This window comes from Aquarana catesbeiana, linkage group LG06 (genome assembly GCF_042186555.1).
Source record: "Aquarana catesbeiana isolate 2022-GZ linkage group LG06, ASM4218655v1, whole genome shotgun sequence".
Lineage (NCBI taxonomy): Eukaryota > Metazoa > Chordata > Amphibia > Anura > Ranidae > Aquarana > Aquarana catesbeiana.
In genome coordinates this window covers 57,158,247-57,176,179 of record NC_133329.1, presented here as the reverse complement: position 1 = coordinate 57,176,179, position 17,933 = coordinate 57,158,247, and the positions used below count along the sequence as shown (strand labels likewise).

At 45.0% G+C, this 17,933-nt stretch overlaps 1 protein-coding gene across 1 annotated transcript; it reads left to right on the top strand.

Moving 5' to 3' along the window:
• The first annotated feature begins 223 nt into the window (after positions 1-223).
• LOC141147601 (zymogen granule membrane protein 16-like) lies at positions 224-17,710 on the top strand. Its single transcript, XM_073634832.1, has 4 exons — positions 224-508; positions 15,754-15,831; positions 16,349-16,481; positions 17,239-17,710. Exons 2-4 carry the CDS (start codon positions 15,777-15,779, stop codon positions 17,567-17,569), a joined length of 519 nt encoding a protein of 172 aa, XP_073490933.1. The 5' UTR covers positions 224-508; positions 15,754-15,776; the 3' UTR covers positions 17,570-17,710.
• The last annotated feature ends 223 nt before the right edge of the window (positions 17,711-17,933 follow it).

The following is a 17,933-nucleotide window of genomic DNA, read 5'->3' as shown; positions in this document are numbered from 1 at the left end:
ACAAAGCAGCGGCACTTTCGGGTCGGTTTGCAGGCGCTATTATTAGCGCAATATCGCCTGCAAACCGCCCCAATGTGAAAGGGCCCTAAGTAAAAAAAAAAAAAAAATTGTTTTTCAAATTTTTTTTGTATATTTTTTTGAGAATGTTAATGTATTTTTTTATTTTAGGGTGGATCTCCGCTTTAATAGATATGTCAGAACACGTTTTTCTTCCCTCAGACATGTCTAGTGGTTGGAAGTGATAATACCTAAATTCACAAAAGTTAATCAATAGATTTTTTTTTCAACCAATGGAAAAGAAGTCATACCTTTTGGGCTGGGCTTATTATAATTTTTATGAGCCTATTGTCTAATATGGTATATATATGGAAGACACTCAATGAGACACAGAAACTCCAATCGTCAACTCATATCTCTACATTCATTAAGATTCCTTGACACCCTATGCTTTGAAACTCTGAGGTCGCAAGAAGTAACTCCTCCTTAAGTAGAAGCCATCTTTGGAAGGGTAATTATGTTGTATTGATTTTACCTGATATTCTTTTGTGTTCTCTTAAACAATGATTTATTGAGTATTATACAGTTGGATAATTATTCTCTCGAATCAGTAACAGTCTTGTAGATTTTTCTCTAAGTTTTTCAATTTTTCATTTCATAGTTTCCATCCTATTGACATAACAAACGTCTAATTTTATTTCACATTGTTAACTACTTACTTACCTGCAGTATAGTAGCGGTTAAATTTGTGAAATACAGACGTTCTGTCTAATTATCATATTATGACATTTAAAAAGTACAACACCCCCATTAGCGGGTGTTCCAATTGATATTCAAGCTTTTATGTAGCACAATCAGTATTTTTAATTTTATGGAACGTTTTTTTTTGTCATATATAACTATCTCTGTATGAATACATGTCTGGTGAAGAAATCTCCTATTTTTAGTCTGTGTTCATATTGATTGATCCAGGCATTGACCCAGCCACCACACGAAACACGTCAAACTGCTACATCCGTAGGATTCATCCGTGGTGGGACAGTTGGACATTTATTCCTTGGCTATTTAGCCAATATTACTGTTTCCAGTAAACCATTTGTCCCACCTACTTGGATGCGAACTACATGGTCATATATCACAGGATAGATATTGCAGATAATATGCACCTTGAGAATGTGCCCAATACTTACAATACTTACAGTTTGCGAATTATGTAATACCAGTATGGACCCTTCTGTCCTCAGTGCCTGTTTAGACATGGAATCATCACACTGGAATTTACTTGAATGTTAAAAAACTTTTTGAACCCTCGGCCCCTGAGGAAGGTATTTGAACATTTCATACCGGAAACGCGTCGAGCATTTGTGCATTTATATTGTATGCCAATTATGTGTACAGCAATTGTTTGATTTTCCATGTAACATACATTGTGCATCTTTGTCATATGTGGATTTTATGTCTTATATGTTTTTTTATTCTATATCATTAAAGATTACTTTTTACATATTTTTGTTTGGGTGGTCTGTCTAAAATCCCAATTGAGGGGGTTACTACTTTTGTTCATATTGATTGATTCGGTATATTAAAAATATTATCGTTTAAAAAATCACTCATTCATATATACCGTGCAGAAAAATTATCCTCATAAGCACGACACTATACTGTTCTATTACAACGATACAGGGTCTTGAAGATTCCACGACAGCCAGTGGAGACCATAAGGGAGGTTATAATCTTGGGGGGGGGGGTGTCTACATTCCTACACACAGTTGGACTATGGAGAACCAATGTAGTCACCCTTTAACAGAATGTCAGATCATAGCAGCAAAAGATAAGGAATGTGAAGATTTTGAGGAGGCTGAGAGCAACAGAAGGGACTTCTCTGAGTTGACAATACATGCATAGAATTTAGTGCCCCTTTAAATGAATAATCTTCTTTTATTCATACAGTTTAAAAGCAAATAATAATAAAAAAGAATCCACAGTAATTATCAAAAGAAATGGCCACCCTCTTAAAATAGACATCTTTTAAAGAACTTTAGGAACAAAATATGCTGGACAGCCGCACTCAAATATCCACCTTTATTGCATAAAAACAAAGACAAAAGTCCAAAGCATCCAAGTGAACACAGACCAACACGCACAGCTAACGCGTTTCACACCTGATATGGTGCTTAATCATAGCTATGAGATCCTGATGTTGTCCACAACATATATACAAAGCCAGTCCTCACATGGACCTTTTAGTCCAGTTTTCCCAACCATGGTTCCATGGATCTCCAGGGTTCCACCAGAGGTTTCTAGGGGTCCCTAGTTGAATGTACTGTATCTTCTGCCTGACAGTGCATTTCCTGTGTTAGAGTGACAGTGCTGCTCCTCTGTAGATACAGTATGTATTTGAGTGTTGTCACCCTAGGACAGGAAATATATTATTGGCAGGATCATTTTTTGTTCCTGGGTGTAGGTGCATGTTAATTATGAGGGAACAATGATTGTAGTGAAGTACAGGTAAGTGCTAGAGCAGGACTCTTCAGAAATATGGTAAATATGTACACTGTAAAAGTTATGTTTAGAAGAACATGACAGAATGACTCCTAACTTGCTAATGATAGAATTCTATTTCATTATAATGAATTATCTCTACACCACTAGAGTGGCCTCATGTGCTTACATCTACTTAGCCCCGGAAGGATTTTCCCCCTTAATGACCAGGCCATTGTTTGCGATACGGCACTGCGTCACTTTAACTGACAATTGCGTGGTCGTGCGCCTCTGTACCCAAACTAAATCAAAGTCCTTTTTCCCATAAATAGAGCTTTCTTTTGGTGGTATTTGGTTACCTCTGCAGTTTTTATTTTTTGCACTATAAACAAAAAAAGAGCGACAATTTTGACAAAAAAAAACCAATATTTAATACTTTTTGCTATAATAAATATCCAAAAAAAATGTGAAAAAATTAATTTCTTCATCTGTTTAGGATGATATATATATTCATATTTTTGCTAAAAAAAAAAATCGCAATAAGCGCATATTGATTGGTTTTAAAATATATGGCATTTTTATTATTTATATATTTTTTACTAGTAATGGTGGTGATCTGTGATTTTTAGCAGGACTGCGACATTGCGGCGGACAGATCGGACACCTTTGACGCATTTTTGGGACCATTGACATTTATACAGCGATCAGTGCTATAAAAATGCACTGATTACAGTGTAAGTGTAACTGGCAGGGAAGGGGCTAACACTAGGGGGCGATCAAGGGATTAAATGTGTTCCCTCGTAGAGTGTTTCTAACTATGGGGGGAGTGTACTGACTGGAGGAGAAGACATATATCGCTGTTCCCGATTAGTAGAAACAGACGATCTGCCTCTCCTCTCCTGTCAGGACAGGGATGTTTGTGTTTACACACAAACATCCCTGTTCTGGCTCTCATGCCCACGATCGCGCGTGGCCAGTGGACATCGCGCCCACCGGCCACGCGCATCGGGGTCCCCCGCCGTGCAGCGGGTGCACACGCGCCTGCTATAGCTGTTTAAAGGTCCAATGTACAGCTACGGCAATTTGCGGGAAGGAGCCAACCTGCCGCAGTATAATGACGGCGGCTGGTCAGCTAGTGGTTAATATAGAGGCATTAAGTGACCAAAATCTACAGGATTGTAATTCTACAGAAAGCTCTCAGAGACTGCAGATATGCAATAATAGATTTCTGGAAATTGCAGACAAATTACAGGAAATTGTTGGACACTGCAGACATATTGCCAAAGATGGTCGGAGACTGCAGACCAGGAACATGCAGTCAGGTGAGGCAGGTGAGGCAGAGCCATGAACATAAAAAAAAGAAAACGACCAAGCTTTCGAGGGTCGTAGCTCGGCGACTTGGGGTCTCAGAGACCACACATTTGGGGGGTAGGTAGCCGAAGTCTTACCCCACCACTGGTCATTTGGGGCTCCTATCACCTATAGTTCCGAAGATAGGGGGCTCCTTGCACAGCCTGTCAGAAGCTACATACAGAGCGGCCAGTTTAAATACAAGCTGGCACACGCTGTTTGCAGCAGTCTGAGAGGATGAGCTCACAGTGCCTCTGACTTCTTGTTAGTCGCGCTCCAATGGAACCATTCTAATCGGAGCGACTCAAGACTTAGAAAAAGGTTCCTGTACCATTTGGGGGCGACTTCAGAGCAACTTGTATTGACTTCTATTACAGAAGTCGTTTGCAAGCTGCGCTGAAGTCGCGCTGTACGGGGCAGCTTCAGAGTTTGAAGCCACCCCAGTGTGAACCGAGACTTAGAGGAACTGGACATCTTGGAGCCTTGGACCAATGGTAAAGCACCTTTGGTCCAAGCTGTCCAATAAAAATGCTGCAGTGGAGGCTCTCCTCTCACAAATGGCGCCCACAAGAAATGTAGAAATCCGCCCATCACAAAGTTTTATTTTTTTGCTGCACTGTACATCTAATTCTGCCCACAATCCGCCCACAACGTGTAGAAAACCGCCCATCATGCACATGAACTCGCCACGGAAGCGCGGCGGAGCGCGTGGCACAATCTGACAGAAAATAAAAATTCCGTCGGCTATTATGCGCCTGCACCGTCTCACAATCACGACAGCTGATGTTTAAATCAGCTGTTGTGCTGTTACGTAGTGCGCATGTGTTGCGCATGCACACTTCAGCCTGGGCACTATCCAATGGTTTCTTGACAGAACACCAGAACCAGGTCATCTAGAGCCCAGAGTGAACATGCCAAATTGAAAACCCGCCCCTAAGATGTATGAGCATTATGTGTCAGCACACGTCCCTCACTCCAAAACAATCGAGCACTAATCTGCATGCTTACCCCCTAAGCATATATCCCACCTCCTCCCAATTCCACCTCCCTACTGAAATTCCCTCTTAGCATAGCAGTTAAGATGGTCATAGGCCTGAGGGATAGTACGGGTTCAATGGTAAAGTCTAGATTAGAGATCCTGGAGATCTTTAGGTCAAATTACACAGACCTTCTGGAAAGGTGGGACAGGATGGAAATCTTTCTGGATTCTACTCCAGGACTGGTAAATGGTGCCTTTGATGGATTTGACAGAACCCATTTCAGTGGATGAGTTAGTTCATGCAATAGAGAAGCTGTGTTCTGACTCAACTACAAGGCAATAAACGTTATCTTTAGCTTCACATAGAGCTTACATGACCTGGTGATCTATTTACCCTTGCATCAATTCAGACAGCTTAACTCAATGGATAACTTACTTTATGGAAAGACACGATGAATCCTCTCGAATGTTCCGTTTAATGATGGGTATCCATAGGTAGAAAAACGTTGCAGTTGTAAGCCACATGTAAAGATGTTACAGCAATGAGGTATACTGTGCACAATGAATCAGAGAGAGGAAGGGGAGAAGAATATACAGAACTACGGTGAGAGAAAGAGTTCAGATAGACAGAGGGAACAGATCTTAAAGACACAGAGCATTATAAATCACATAGTGTAACACAAGAAGCTGGCTACCAAAAAATCACCTGGGTAGATGGGTTGACAGCTGAATTTTACAAGTGTTTTAAGGCCATTCTGGCTCCCTTTTTAGTGGAGGTTTATAACAGCTGTCTAAAAGAGGGTATGCTCCCTCCATGAGGCAATCTGCTGTGATTCTTCTGTCAAAAGGTAAAGACCCCTCAATGATTGAGAACTAGCGCCCAATCAGTCTTCTCAATGATGATAGTAAGATCTTGGCAAAGATTCTTTTTTGACACTTGTCAGTAGCAGGCAATTTGTTGTCCAATCATCACCACTGCTCGGTCCAAGGTAGAGGTACCTTTTCAGCAGTTTTAGCTGTCTGGGAGGCTTTGGAGCGATGCAGGGCTGCCAGATGGAGAAAGTACGTACTGGCATTGGATCAGGCAAAGGCTTTTGATTGAGTCAATCATGAGTAGATATGGCCTGCAGGGGCGTTTTAAAGATTGGCTGAAAACATTGTATAGAGGGGCTGAGACCTTCCCACTTGTTTGATGGCCTTTTGAGGTTGGCTCTGGTGTGCACCAGTAGTGTCCTCTGAGCCCCCTGCTATATGCATTCACAATTGATCCCTTCATAAGAAGGCTAGAGGTTGGATCATTGTGGGGGGTGCCTTTGAGCATTACTGGTGAGCTGCCATTTAAGGTTGTGGCCTATGCCAATGATGTGTCTGTTATTATTTCTGGGACAGAAGAGGCACAGGAGGTGGTCTCTGTGGCAGAGCAGTACACCAAGGCTTAAAACTCTAAAGTCAATCATAAAAAGAGTGAAGTTTTCTAGATGGCTGAGGAGGGTAAAAGCTTCCAACTTCCGGATACCTGCCCAGAGCCCCAGCAGGAAATTAAAGTGTTGGGCATCAAATTTGGTTGGTGAATGCCAATGCCAAAGTAGCAAGCTGGAAGAAATGGAAAGTCTCCTTGAAGGAGAGGGTTGACTTGATAAAAACTTAATGCCAATCTTTTTATATGTCAGCTTTGACTGTATCTTGCCGGAATCAGCTTATGCAAGGGTCTACAGCTGTTTTTTCCAACTGTTATGGGGAAATAGACTGAACCTGATCAAACGCAATGTAACTTACCTATCCATGTGGGAAGGTGACCTAGTAATGGTCAACCCAAAAGTTTTCTTTTCTCTGATTTTTTTAAAGTACAATCTTGGTAATATGCTAGCAGAGACCCTGCCGAAATATGTAGGTATTTTTTAATATTGGTTTAGGCCTTTTCTGAGATGCTGTGAAGATGACGGGCCAGTGAAAAGTCTGAGTGTCTGACATGGCAAGCTCCCGACTTATCCGTATCTGAAAATACTTCGGCAGTGGCAGGTGACAATGGAGGATATCAAGCCCATCCCAAGGAAGCTTCTGGAGAAGAGGATTTTAGGCTCTGCTTTCAGTGTGTAACTGGCCTTAAGGGATTGCACAGGCTCCGTAATGAGAGAGGTGTTGGTTGCATCTAATCAATTTGGAAAGAATCCCTTTGAAGTTTAGGGATAAAGCCTGGTTCGCTTTCCATAGAAGGCTCTGTGTGAGAGAGAACCTGAAGCAACCCCCTGTGGATGGTTGGGATTGTCCTAGAGCAGAGTGTGTTGGTCTATAGACCACTTTTTGCTCCAGTGTCCCTTTCACATAGAGGTATATAAAAGGGTGGGCTTGGCTCTAGGCTTCCCCTTTCTCTATCGCATAGTCATGTGGGATTTTGATTTGGATACACTTTTTCTAGTTAGTATAGTTGTCTGTTACTTCAGGTGGAATGCACAGGGCCAGATTACCCTGCAGAAGAAAGTCCTCCCTGTTGAGGTGGTGGTGCACGATATTCTGGGTGAGGTTGGGAAGATTCGGGGTCTTGAGAAGGGCAGGGAGTCTCGGGCGATCTGGATAAGGAGCGTGGAGGAAAAACAGACCTGCCTTTGGTGAACTGTCCATCTCTGGGTGAGGAGCTCTTTTCTTACTGTTCTTTTCACTCCCTTAGCTTTTGTTGGTTAGTATCTTCTTTTCGAAGAAGGGCTGTATGCATAATGGGTGCGGGTTTGTTTCTTGACCTCTCAGGTTTGATGTCTGGTATAGTGGTGTGATTCTGAATAAGATTATTTTCCCCCAGTAATGATATGTTCATTGATGAGAGCTTTGATTTTGCTCTAAAGCCATTCTTTGTTTGAGAGCAGATTTTGCTATATATTTGTTTTTCCTTTTCATGTAAATAAGCATAAAATCCATATAAATATTATACATATTGATTGCAAGACTTTTAATAAAGCAAAATTGGGAAGAATGCTCCTTACATTGGTGGCCATTGAGAAGAATGCTCCTTACAGTGGTGGTCAGAACACAGGATGCTCTTTACATTGGTGATCAGTGGGAAGAATGCTCCTTACATTGGTGGTCAGTGACAAAAATGCTTCTTACATTGGTAGTCAGAAAGCAGAATGCACCTTACATTGGTGGTCAGTGAGAAGAATGCTCCTTACATTGGTAGTCTTTGGGAAGAATGCTTCTTACATTGGTGGACTTTGGGAAGAATGTTCCTTACATTGGTAGTCAGAAAGCAGAATGCTTCTTACATTGGTGATCATAAAACAGTCTGCTCCTTACATTGATGGTCATTGGGAAGAATGCTCCTTACATTGGTGGTCAGTGGGAAGAATCCTCTTTATATTGGTGACCAAAGGGAAGAATGCTTCTTACATTGGTGGTCAGTGGGAAGAATGTTCCTTACATTGGTGCTCTTTGGGAAGAATGCTCCTTACATTGGTGGTCTTTGGGAAGAATGCTCCTTACATTGGTGGTCTTTGGGAAGAATGCTCCTTACATTGGTGGTCAGAAAGCAGAATGTTCCTTACATTGGTGGCCAGTGAGAAGATCGCTCCTTACACCCGGTGATCATAAAGCAGAATGCTCCCTACATTGATGGTCATTGGGAAGAATGCTCCTTACACTGGAGGTCAGTGGGAAGAATCCTCCTTATATTGGTAATCAGTGGGAAGAACCCTCTTTTTATATTGGTGACTAGGGATGAGCCGAACACCCCCCGGTTCGGTTCGCACCAGAACCCGCGAACGGACCGAAAGTTCGCACGAACGTTAGAACCCCATTGACGTCTATGGGACTCGAACGTTCGAAATCAAAAGTGCTCATTTTAAAGTCTAATTTGCATGGTATTGTCCTAAAAAGGGTTTGGGGACCCGGGTCCTACCCCAGGGGACATGTATCAATGCAAAAAAAACTTTTAAAAACGGCCGTTTTTTCGGGAGCAGTGATTTTAATGATGCTTAAAGTAAAAAAAAAAAGTGAAATATTCCTTTAAATATCGTACCTGGGGGGTGTCTATAGTATGCCTGTAAAGTGACGCGTGTTTCCCATGTTTAGAACAGTCCCTGCACCAAATGTCATTTTTAAAGGAAAAAATCTCATTTAAAACTGCTTGCGGGTTTAATGTCATGTCGGGTCATGGCAATATGGATGAAAATCAGTGAGACAAACGGCATGGGTACCCCCCAGTCCATTACCAGGCCCTTTGGGTCTTGTATGGATATTAAGGGGAACCCCGCACCCAAATTAAAATAAGGAAAGGTGTGGGGCCACCAGGCCCTATATACTCTGAACAGCAGTGCAAACAAGACAGGGACTGTAGGTTTGTTGTTAAGTAGAATCTGTTTGTAATTTTGAACATTTTTAACGTGTTTAGCTCCAGCCAAAAAATCTTTTCTAAGCTTTTTGGAAAACATAGGGAAGGGTTATCACCCCTGTGACATTTGTTTTGCTGTCTTTCCTCCTCTTCAGAAGATTTCACCTCACTTTTTTGTCCCAATGAAAAATGTTTTTTGAAAATTTGGGTTTTTTTGTGGAACAAGGATTGGAAAGCATCAGTGGAAAGGAGAAATTGTTTTCCCATATTAACTCTTACAGGAGAGAATTTCCCTTCCTAGGGGTAGATTTCATCTCACTTCCTGTTGTCTCCTTCCGTTTGCAAGTAGGAGTCATTTGTAAGTTAGATGTTTGAAAGTAGGGTCCTGCCCTATATACTCAGCAGAAATTTGAGCCTTAGGTATTGCTGTGTCCACAACACTGTAAGCCCTCACAGGGCCCTGCTGTGAAATATTAGATCAAGAATTGTAATTACATGCCCCTGTTGAACAGGAGCTGAAAAATTAGGCCTTAGGCACTGGTGCTGGTGCCACAACACTGCAACCCCTCACAGACACTCTAGTTGGAACGCAGGAACGAGCCCTGCTGCAAAGTATTGCATCAAAAATTGTAATTACACGCCCCCGTTAGACAGGGGCAGAAAAATTGGGCCTTAGGCACTGGTGCTGGTGCCACAACACTGCAACCCCTCACAGACACTCTAGTTGGAACGCAGGAACGAGCCCTGCTGCAAAGTATTGCATCAAAAATTGTAATTACACGCCCCTGTTAGACAGGGGCAGAAAAATTGGGCCTTAGGCACTGGTGCTGGTGCCACAACACTGCAACCCCTCACAGACACTCTAGTTGGAATGCAGGAACGAGCCCTGCTGCAAAGTATTACATCAAAAATTGTAATTACACGCCCCTGTTAAACAGGGGCTGAAAAATTGTGCCTTAGGCACTGGTGGTGGCGCCCAGAACCAAAAATGTTCTTACAAGCTATCAGCGTGATGATTGAGGAGGAAGAGGATAATTACTCAGGGATAGTCACTCAGCATCAGCATAGGCAGTCTTTGAAGGGATCTGAGATTTCAAAAAAAATTATTCGGTTACATCAGCATCAGGTGCTTGGTAGCTGGTGGTGATCCAAGACTCATTCATTTTTATGAAGGTCAGCCGATCGACCGAGTCGGTGGACAGACGCACCCTGTGATCGGTTACCACGCCTCCAGCAGCACTGAATGTGCGTTCCGAAAGAACGCTGGATGCAGGACAGGCCAGTAGCTCAATTGCATACTGTGCAAGCTCTGGCCAGTGATCCATCCTCAAGACCCAGTAACCCAGAGGATTTTCGGTGGGAAAGGTGTCCAAGTCTGATCTTGCCCCTAGGTATTCCTGCACCATGTAAAACAGACGCTGGCGATGGTTGCTGGAACCGATCATACCTTGGGGCTGCGGACCAAAAAATTGTCTGAACGCATCGGTCAGACGGCCACCTTCTCCACCGCTCCTTCTTTGACTGACCGAAGCCTCAGCAACACGTTGTCCAGAAACAGGAGTTTGTAACCTCCCAGTCTCTGGGAACGCGTTGCACAGACCTTTCTGCAAGGCCTCCCGAAGATGTTTCATCCTCTGCTCCCTCTGCGATGGCAAGATAAGGTCCGCAACCTTACCCTTGTAACGTGGATCAAGGAGGGTTGCCAGCCAGTATTGGTCCTTCTCCTTGATACCACGAATACGAGGATCCTTACGCAGGCTTTGCAGGATCAGGGAGGCCATGCAGCGTAGGTTTGCTGAGGCATTCGGTCCGGAGTCCTCTGGGTCACTAAGAACGACATGGTCCGCAGCCACCTCCTCCCAGCCACGTACAAGTCCATGTGTTTCTTGGGACTGATCCCTTAAAGACTGCTGCTGATGCTGAGTGCCAGGCTCCACCTCCATACTGACACAATCTTCCTCCTCCTCCTCTTCCTCCTCGTCCTCTTCCTGTGTGATCGGCGGGCACGCAGGAACACTGTCTGGATAAAGGGGGCCTTGAGAGCTAAGGAAGTCCTCCTCTTCCTGCCTCTGTTCTGCCTCAAGTGCCCTGTCCATTATTCCACGCAGCGTGTGCTCCAACAGGTGGACAAGGGGGACAGTGTCACTGATGCATGCACTGTCACTGCTCACCATCCTCGTGGCCTCCTCGAATGGTGACAGGACAGTGCATGCATCCCTGATCATGGCCCACTGGCGTGGGGAAAAAAAACCAAGCTCCCCTGACCCTGTCCTGGTGCCATAGTCGCACAGGTACTCATTGATGGCCCTCTGCTGCGTGTGCAGCCGCTGCAGCATGGCCAACGTTGAGTTCCACCTGGTGGGCATGTCACAGATTAGGCGGTTCTTGGGCAGGTTAAACTCCTTTTGGAGGTCCGTCAGCCGAGCACTGGCATTATATGACCGGCGGAAATGCACACAGACTTTCCTGGCCTGCCTCAGGACATCCTGTAAGCCCGGGTACCTGCCCAAGAACCGCTGCACCACCAAGTTAAGGACGTGAGCCAAACAGGGCACATGGGTCATTTGTCCCTGTCGGAGGGCAGAGAGGAGGTTGGTGCCATTGTCGCAAACCACCATTCCTGCCTTAAGTTGGCGTGGCGTCAACCACCTCTGAACCTGCCCCTGCAGAGCTGACAAAACCTCTGCCCCAGTGTGGCTCCTGTCCCCCAAGCACACCAGCTCAAGCACCGCATGGCATCTTTTGGCCTGCGTACTTGCGTAGCCCCTTGAACGCCTACGGAGCACCGCTGGTTCCGAGGAAGAGGCCATGGAGGAAGAAGAAGAGGAGGGGGTGGAGGAGAGAGGTGTGTCACAATCAGCATTTTGGAGGCGTGGTGGCGGAACAACCTCCAACACTACTGCACCTTGTCCTGCATCCTTCCCAGCTGCCAGCAGAGTCACCCAATGCGCCGTGAAACTTAGGTAACGTCCCTGTCCATGCCTGCTGGACCATGAGTCAGCGGTAATATGCACCTTACCGCTGACCGCCCTGTCCAGCGAGGCATGGACATTGCCTTCCACATGCCGGTAGAGAGCCGGAATCGCCTTCCGTGAGAAAAAGTGGCGTTTGGGTACCTGCCACTGAGGAACCGCACATTCCACAAACTCACGGAAGGGGGCAGAGTCTACCAACTGAAAAGGCAGCAGTTGAAGTGCTAGCAATTTTGCCAAGCTAGCATTCAACCGCTGGGCATGTGGATGGCTGGGAGCAAACTTCTTTCGGCGGTGCAGTAGCTGGGGCAGGGAAATTTGCCTGGTACAATCTGACGTCGGTGTACCAAAAGCAGATTGCCCACAAGTACTTGGCTGTGACACACCTAATTCTACACCTTCATTCCTCTCACTGCAGGTCTCAGAGAGGACTGAAGGTCTAGTGGGGTTGGAAATCTCAGCTGATGAGGAGCAAGGAGAGATCCTCTTTGTTCTTTGGTGTGGGTCTTTTAGATACGCTTGCCAACGAACTGCATGGCAGGTCAACATATGTCTGGTCAAGCATGTGGTACCCAAGCGGGAGATGTTTTGGCCACGCGAGATACGCTTGAGACATATGTTGCAAATAGCAGAGGTGCGATCTGATGCACTCGTCTCAAAAAAGGCCCACACCAAAGAACTTTTTGAATAACGCGCAGAGACTGCAGCGCCCTGCACATGTGGAGCTTTGGGGTGTGATGCAGTCAATGTGCTGCCCTTAGGCTGGCCCCTGGAGGGCATCCTGCCTCGTTGGTGATGTGCCACCGCCTCCTCCTCCTCCTCCTCCTCCTCCTCCTCCTCTCTCCTATCAGGCACCCACGTTGAGTCAGTGACCTCATCATCCCCTCCCTCCTCATCACTGGAGCAAACCTGGCAGTATGCTGCAGCAGGGGGAGCATGACTGCCAGATTGCTGTCCTTCTTGGGCACCCCCTCTGTCCGTGCTCATGTTACTGCCTTCATCGAGCTCAGTATCGTCATCAGAGCCTTCCAAACGCTGGGCATCCTCCTGGAGCATGTACCCAACACTGTGGTCAAACAGTTCGAGGGAATCCTCATGAGGACATGGTGGAGCTAGGGAAGGAGTCACTGATGACATTGAGCTGAGGGAAGAGGCCGCTGCTTTGCCAGACAAAGCACCCTGGGCATGGGTGAGAGAGGATGAGAAGGATGAGGACGGCTTGGTCATCCACTCGACCAAGTCTTCCGCATGTTGCGGCTCAACACGGCCAGCTGCCGAAAAAAAGGCCAAGCGTGTCCCATGGCCACGTGCTGATGAGGATGCACCGTCTCCACGACCAGCACTAGACACAGAGCCTGCTTGCCCTCTCTTATTGGCTTGTGACTGTCTGCCTCTCCTTCTTGGCCTTCCAGACATACTAATGGCCTGTAGCTGCACTAAGCTGGGATAGAACACCTGTAATTTTCTTCAAGTAGCTTTATATACTGTAATCAGACAAGCCTGCCTGTCAGTAGGAAGATAACAGGAACGGATCTAGCTGAACACTGTGAGCAGGACGCAGTGTACTAAATGTAAATAGTCTAGCTGCCTGACCGTGGTACTAATAGGATCAAATAGAACACCTGTAATTTTCTTCAGGTAGCTTTATATACTGTAACCAGACAAGCCTGCCTGTCAGTAGGAAGATAACAGGAACGGATCTAGCTGTACACTGTGAGCAGGACGCACTGTACTAAATGTAAATAGTCTAGCTGCCTGACCGTGGTACTAATAGGATCAAGTAGAACACCTGTAATTTTCTTCAGGTAGCTTTATATACTGTAACCAGACAAGCCTGCCTGTCAGTAGGAAGATAACAGGAACGGATCTAGCTGTACACTGTGAGCAGGACGCACTGTACTAAATGTAAATAGTCTAGCTGCCTGACCGTGGTACTAATAGGATCAAATAGAACACCTGTAATTTTCTTCAGGTAGCTTTATATACTGTAACCAGACAAGCCTGCCTGTCAGTAGGAAGATAACAGGAACGGATCTAGCTGAACACTGTGAGCAGGACGCACTGTACTAAATGTAAATAGTCTAGCTGCCTGACCGTGGTACTAATAGGATCAAATAGAACACCTGTAATTTTCTTCAGGTAGCTTTATATACTGTAACCAGACAAGCCTGCCTGTCAGTAGGAATTTAACAGGAACGGATCTAGCTGAACACTGTGAGCAGGACGCACTGCACTAAATGTAAATAGTCTAGAAGATAACAGGAACGGATCTAGCTGAACACTGTGAGCAGGACGCACTGCACTAAATGTAAATAGCAGGAACGGATCTAGCTGAACACTGTGAGCAGGACGCACTGCACTAAATGTAAATAGCAGGAACGGATCTAGCTGAACACTGTGAGCAGGACGCACTGCACTAAATGTAAATAGCAGGAACGGATCTAGCTGAACACTGTGAGCAGGACGCACTGCACTAAATGTAAATAACAGGAACGGATCTAGCTGAACACTGTGAGCAGGACGCACTGCACTAAATGTAAATAGCAGGAACGGATCTAGCTGAACACTGTGAGCAGGACGCACTGCACTAAATGTAAATTGCAGGAACGGATCTAGCTGAACACTGTGAGCAGGACGCACTGCACTAAATGTAAATAGTCTAGAAGATAACAGGAACGGATCTAGCTGAACACTGTGAGCAGGACGCACTGCACTAAATGTAAATAGCAGGAACGGATCTAGCTGAACACTGTGAGCAGGACGCACTGCATTAAAAGTAAATAGTCTAGATAGAAGATAACAGGAACGGATCTAGCTAAACTGAATACAGTGTATATATATATATGCAACACCTGGGATGCATATATATACACAATACACTGTAAGTGCAGCTAACTGACTGACTGTTCTGCCTAATCTATCTAACTCAAATCAAATGACACTGTCTCTCTCTCTCTCTATCTCTCAGCACACCGGAACACACACTACACAGGGCCGCCGTGCAGGCGGCCTTATATAGTGTGGGGTGTGTACTAAATCCCCTGAGCCATAATTGGCCAAAGCCACCCTGGCTTTGGCCAATTACAGCTCTCTCTACTGACGGCGCTGTGATTGGCCAAGCATGCGGGTCATAGTGCATGCTTGGCCAATCATCAGCCAGCAATGCACTGCGATGCCGCAGTGAATTATGGGCCGTGACGCGCCACACGAATTTAGCGCGAACGGCCCATAACGTTCGCAATTCGGCGAACGATCGAACAGCCGATGTTCGAGTCGAACATGGGTTCGACTCGAACACGAAGCTCATCCCTATTGGTGACCAAAGGGAAGAATACTCCTTACATTGGTGGTCAGTGGGAAGAATACACCCCTTATGTTTGTGCCCAGACTGCCACCCTTACACACAGCTAAAAAAAAATAATTGTAGTCATGCTGCTGGCTTTGACAAGTGGCATTTGCCCCAATGTTTTAGGGGTTCTGTTAGATGGGAGGTCAGTCAGTCACACTAAAGAATCCCTAGCAACCTCTGAAGGGACCCTGGTTGAGAATGACTGGTCTAAGATAACAAGTGGTACTCCCAGTAAAGGTCTGAATTGTTGTATGAATTATGGTTTTGGTTTGCAGTACATTGTATTAATATAATCCATATCTTCTAGGGTGATAACTTAAAAATACCAGGATGCTGACCCTCCTGTGTGTGTGCTTCTTGCTGAGCTCCACAGCAGCGGTGAGTGGTGAGTATGGGTTATTACAGCACCCTATACATCTATTGTACTAGTGGATTGTGATTGTTGATGATTGGTTAATGAGGAGGTTTAACGATGTTGACTGATGGTGATTTATTCCCACTATTTATCTAGTGCTGACATTTTATGCATCACTTCATAAGGTACATGAAACCATTATCCCTGTTTGGAATCCTTGTCATCAGGAGCCCCTCTTAATGGGCACAGCAGGTGTACAGACCTGAGAACTCAGCACAGGGATGGTGGGAACTCCTCATAATGGGCACATCAGGTATATAGACCTGGGAACTCAGCACAGGGATGGTGGGAACCTCTCATAATGGACACAGCTGGTGTACGGACCTAGACATTGAGTGCAGGGATCTCGTTTTGGTAAACTGTGCCTATTTAAATTGCTTTCACAGCAATCTTACATAGGTGGCTGAACTCTATGCACATACAATATACACATTTCCTGTAGGAGACTCCTCCCTGTCTGACCGCTCTTCTCTCTTGCACCTTTCAGTTCAGTCGCGGCGCTCTTCCTTCTCTAACGAGTTCGGAGCTGGTGGAGGTACAGCTTTCTCTTTCTCTTCGGATGAACGGAATGGGCAAATAACAGGCTTTCGCATCAGGGAGACTACCAGCAATATAGTTGGGTAAGTTCCTTCAGATTATCACTTGTCTACCACACCAACATCTTCAGCACATTTCAGGTATACACATATAATACAAATCTGTAATGTAAGTTCCTGTCAGGTGATTTTGTCTAGGCTAAGCTGAGGTCGTCAATCTGCTGCAGGCTGGAGGAAGCATTTCCTCAGTCTCCTCTCCCCTAGTGATCAGACTGCAACATTGTAACTTTGTAGCAAGTGATAAGGTGAGAAGCTGCAGCAGGGGCTCAACTGTGTCCGACATTTATGAACACCGCTAAGACCTGCATAGACTCCAGGATTTACATAACTGTGTCATCTCTGAGCCAGCATCTCCAGAAAGTAGATAGTAGCCCTGGATAATCTCTGAACAAAGATGGTGCCAACCATCTGGAGAAAAAAGCAGATGAAGGCATTGTCAGGGGGAGTACTGTGATTTTATATATTTATTTCAGGTACTTGTATAGCGATGTCAATTTACGCAGAACTTTACTTACATAATATACATTCACATCAGTCCCTGTCCTCAAGTAGCTTACAATCTAAGGTTCCTAACTCACATTCATACATACACATTGTAGGGCCAATTTAGGCAGGATCCTCTGTGATCTCTGTGAGAGGTAATAAATACCTGGAGGGGTTACACAGACACATTACTGAGCATGAAATGGTAGGCTCTGATTTCAGCATTACATCACAGCTCTTGGAAGCATTACAATACTGCTGGTTCTTTTTTCTAATATCTTCATATTGTTCTCTCCAGGATCCAGCTCCAGTATGGTGATGTCTGGGGGCCTTTTTACGGATATTCCATCGGTACTCTTTTCGAGGTCTTGCTGTTCCGCGGTGAAAACATTACTCAGGTGTCGGGGAAAACCGGCTCTTGTGTGTATGAGCTGATCTTTGTGACAAGCCGTGGAAGAATATTCAAATTCGGGCAACCATCGGGAACAAGCTTCAATGACGTTCCTTTGTTTGAGGGTACTGTACTGCGCTACATTAGTGGGCGATACACCCCCAACTTCCTAAGCAGCATTGGCTTCCACTGGGGCACCCAACCCAGCTGCTACAACTGTAAAGATGGTTTTAAGTGACCTCAAGAACTGAGAAGAACCAATTGGAAGGCCAGATTACTTCATTGGCCTTTTGGCTTTTTTTTTGGTTCCATAATGCCTTTTGGCTTTTTTACTTTCTTCCTTTCCACCATTCTCTGAAATAATAAAGCTTTGAAATCATTTTTTGTGTTCTGTTATGTTTGTAGAAGCTCTTTAAGTAGCTGTTACCAAATGGGAAATGTCCAAAAACTCAGTTATGGATACAGTATATTAAAATGATATTTTTATATATTTGCACTCACACTTACACTAAAATATTGTTCAGGTCTTGGGAACCCCTGTCATGGAATGTTAGCAGATTGGTGGTCAGTGGGAGATATCCCCCTTACACCGGTGGTCAGTA

What these genes read in the sequence shown, in the direction of transcription:
- LOC141147601 (XM_073634832.1), top strand. Translation starts at nt 15,777, where the DNA reads ATGCTGACCCTCCTGTGTGTGTGCTTCTTGCTGAGCTCCACAGCAGCG. An exon ending in CTCCACAGCAGCGGTGAGTG is followed by an intron (nt 15,832 to 16,348) that starts GTGAGTATGGGT and finishes TGCACCTTTCAG; the next exon opens with TTCAGTCGCGGCGCTCTTCC. An exon ending in ACTACCAGCAATATAGTTGG is followed by an intron (nt 16,482 to 17,238) that starts GTAAGTTCCTTC and finishes TGTTCTCTCCAG; the next exon opens with GATCCAGCTCCAGTATGGTG.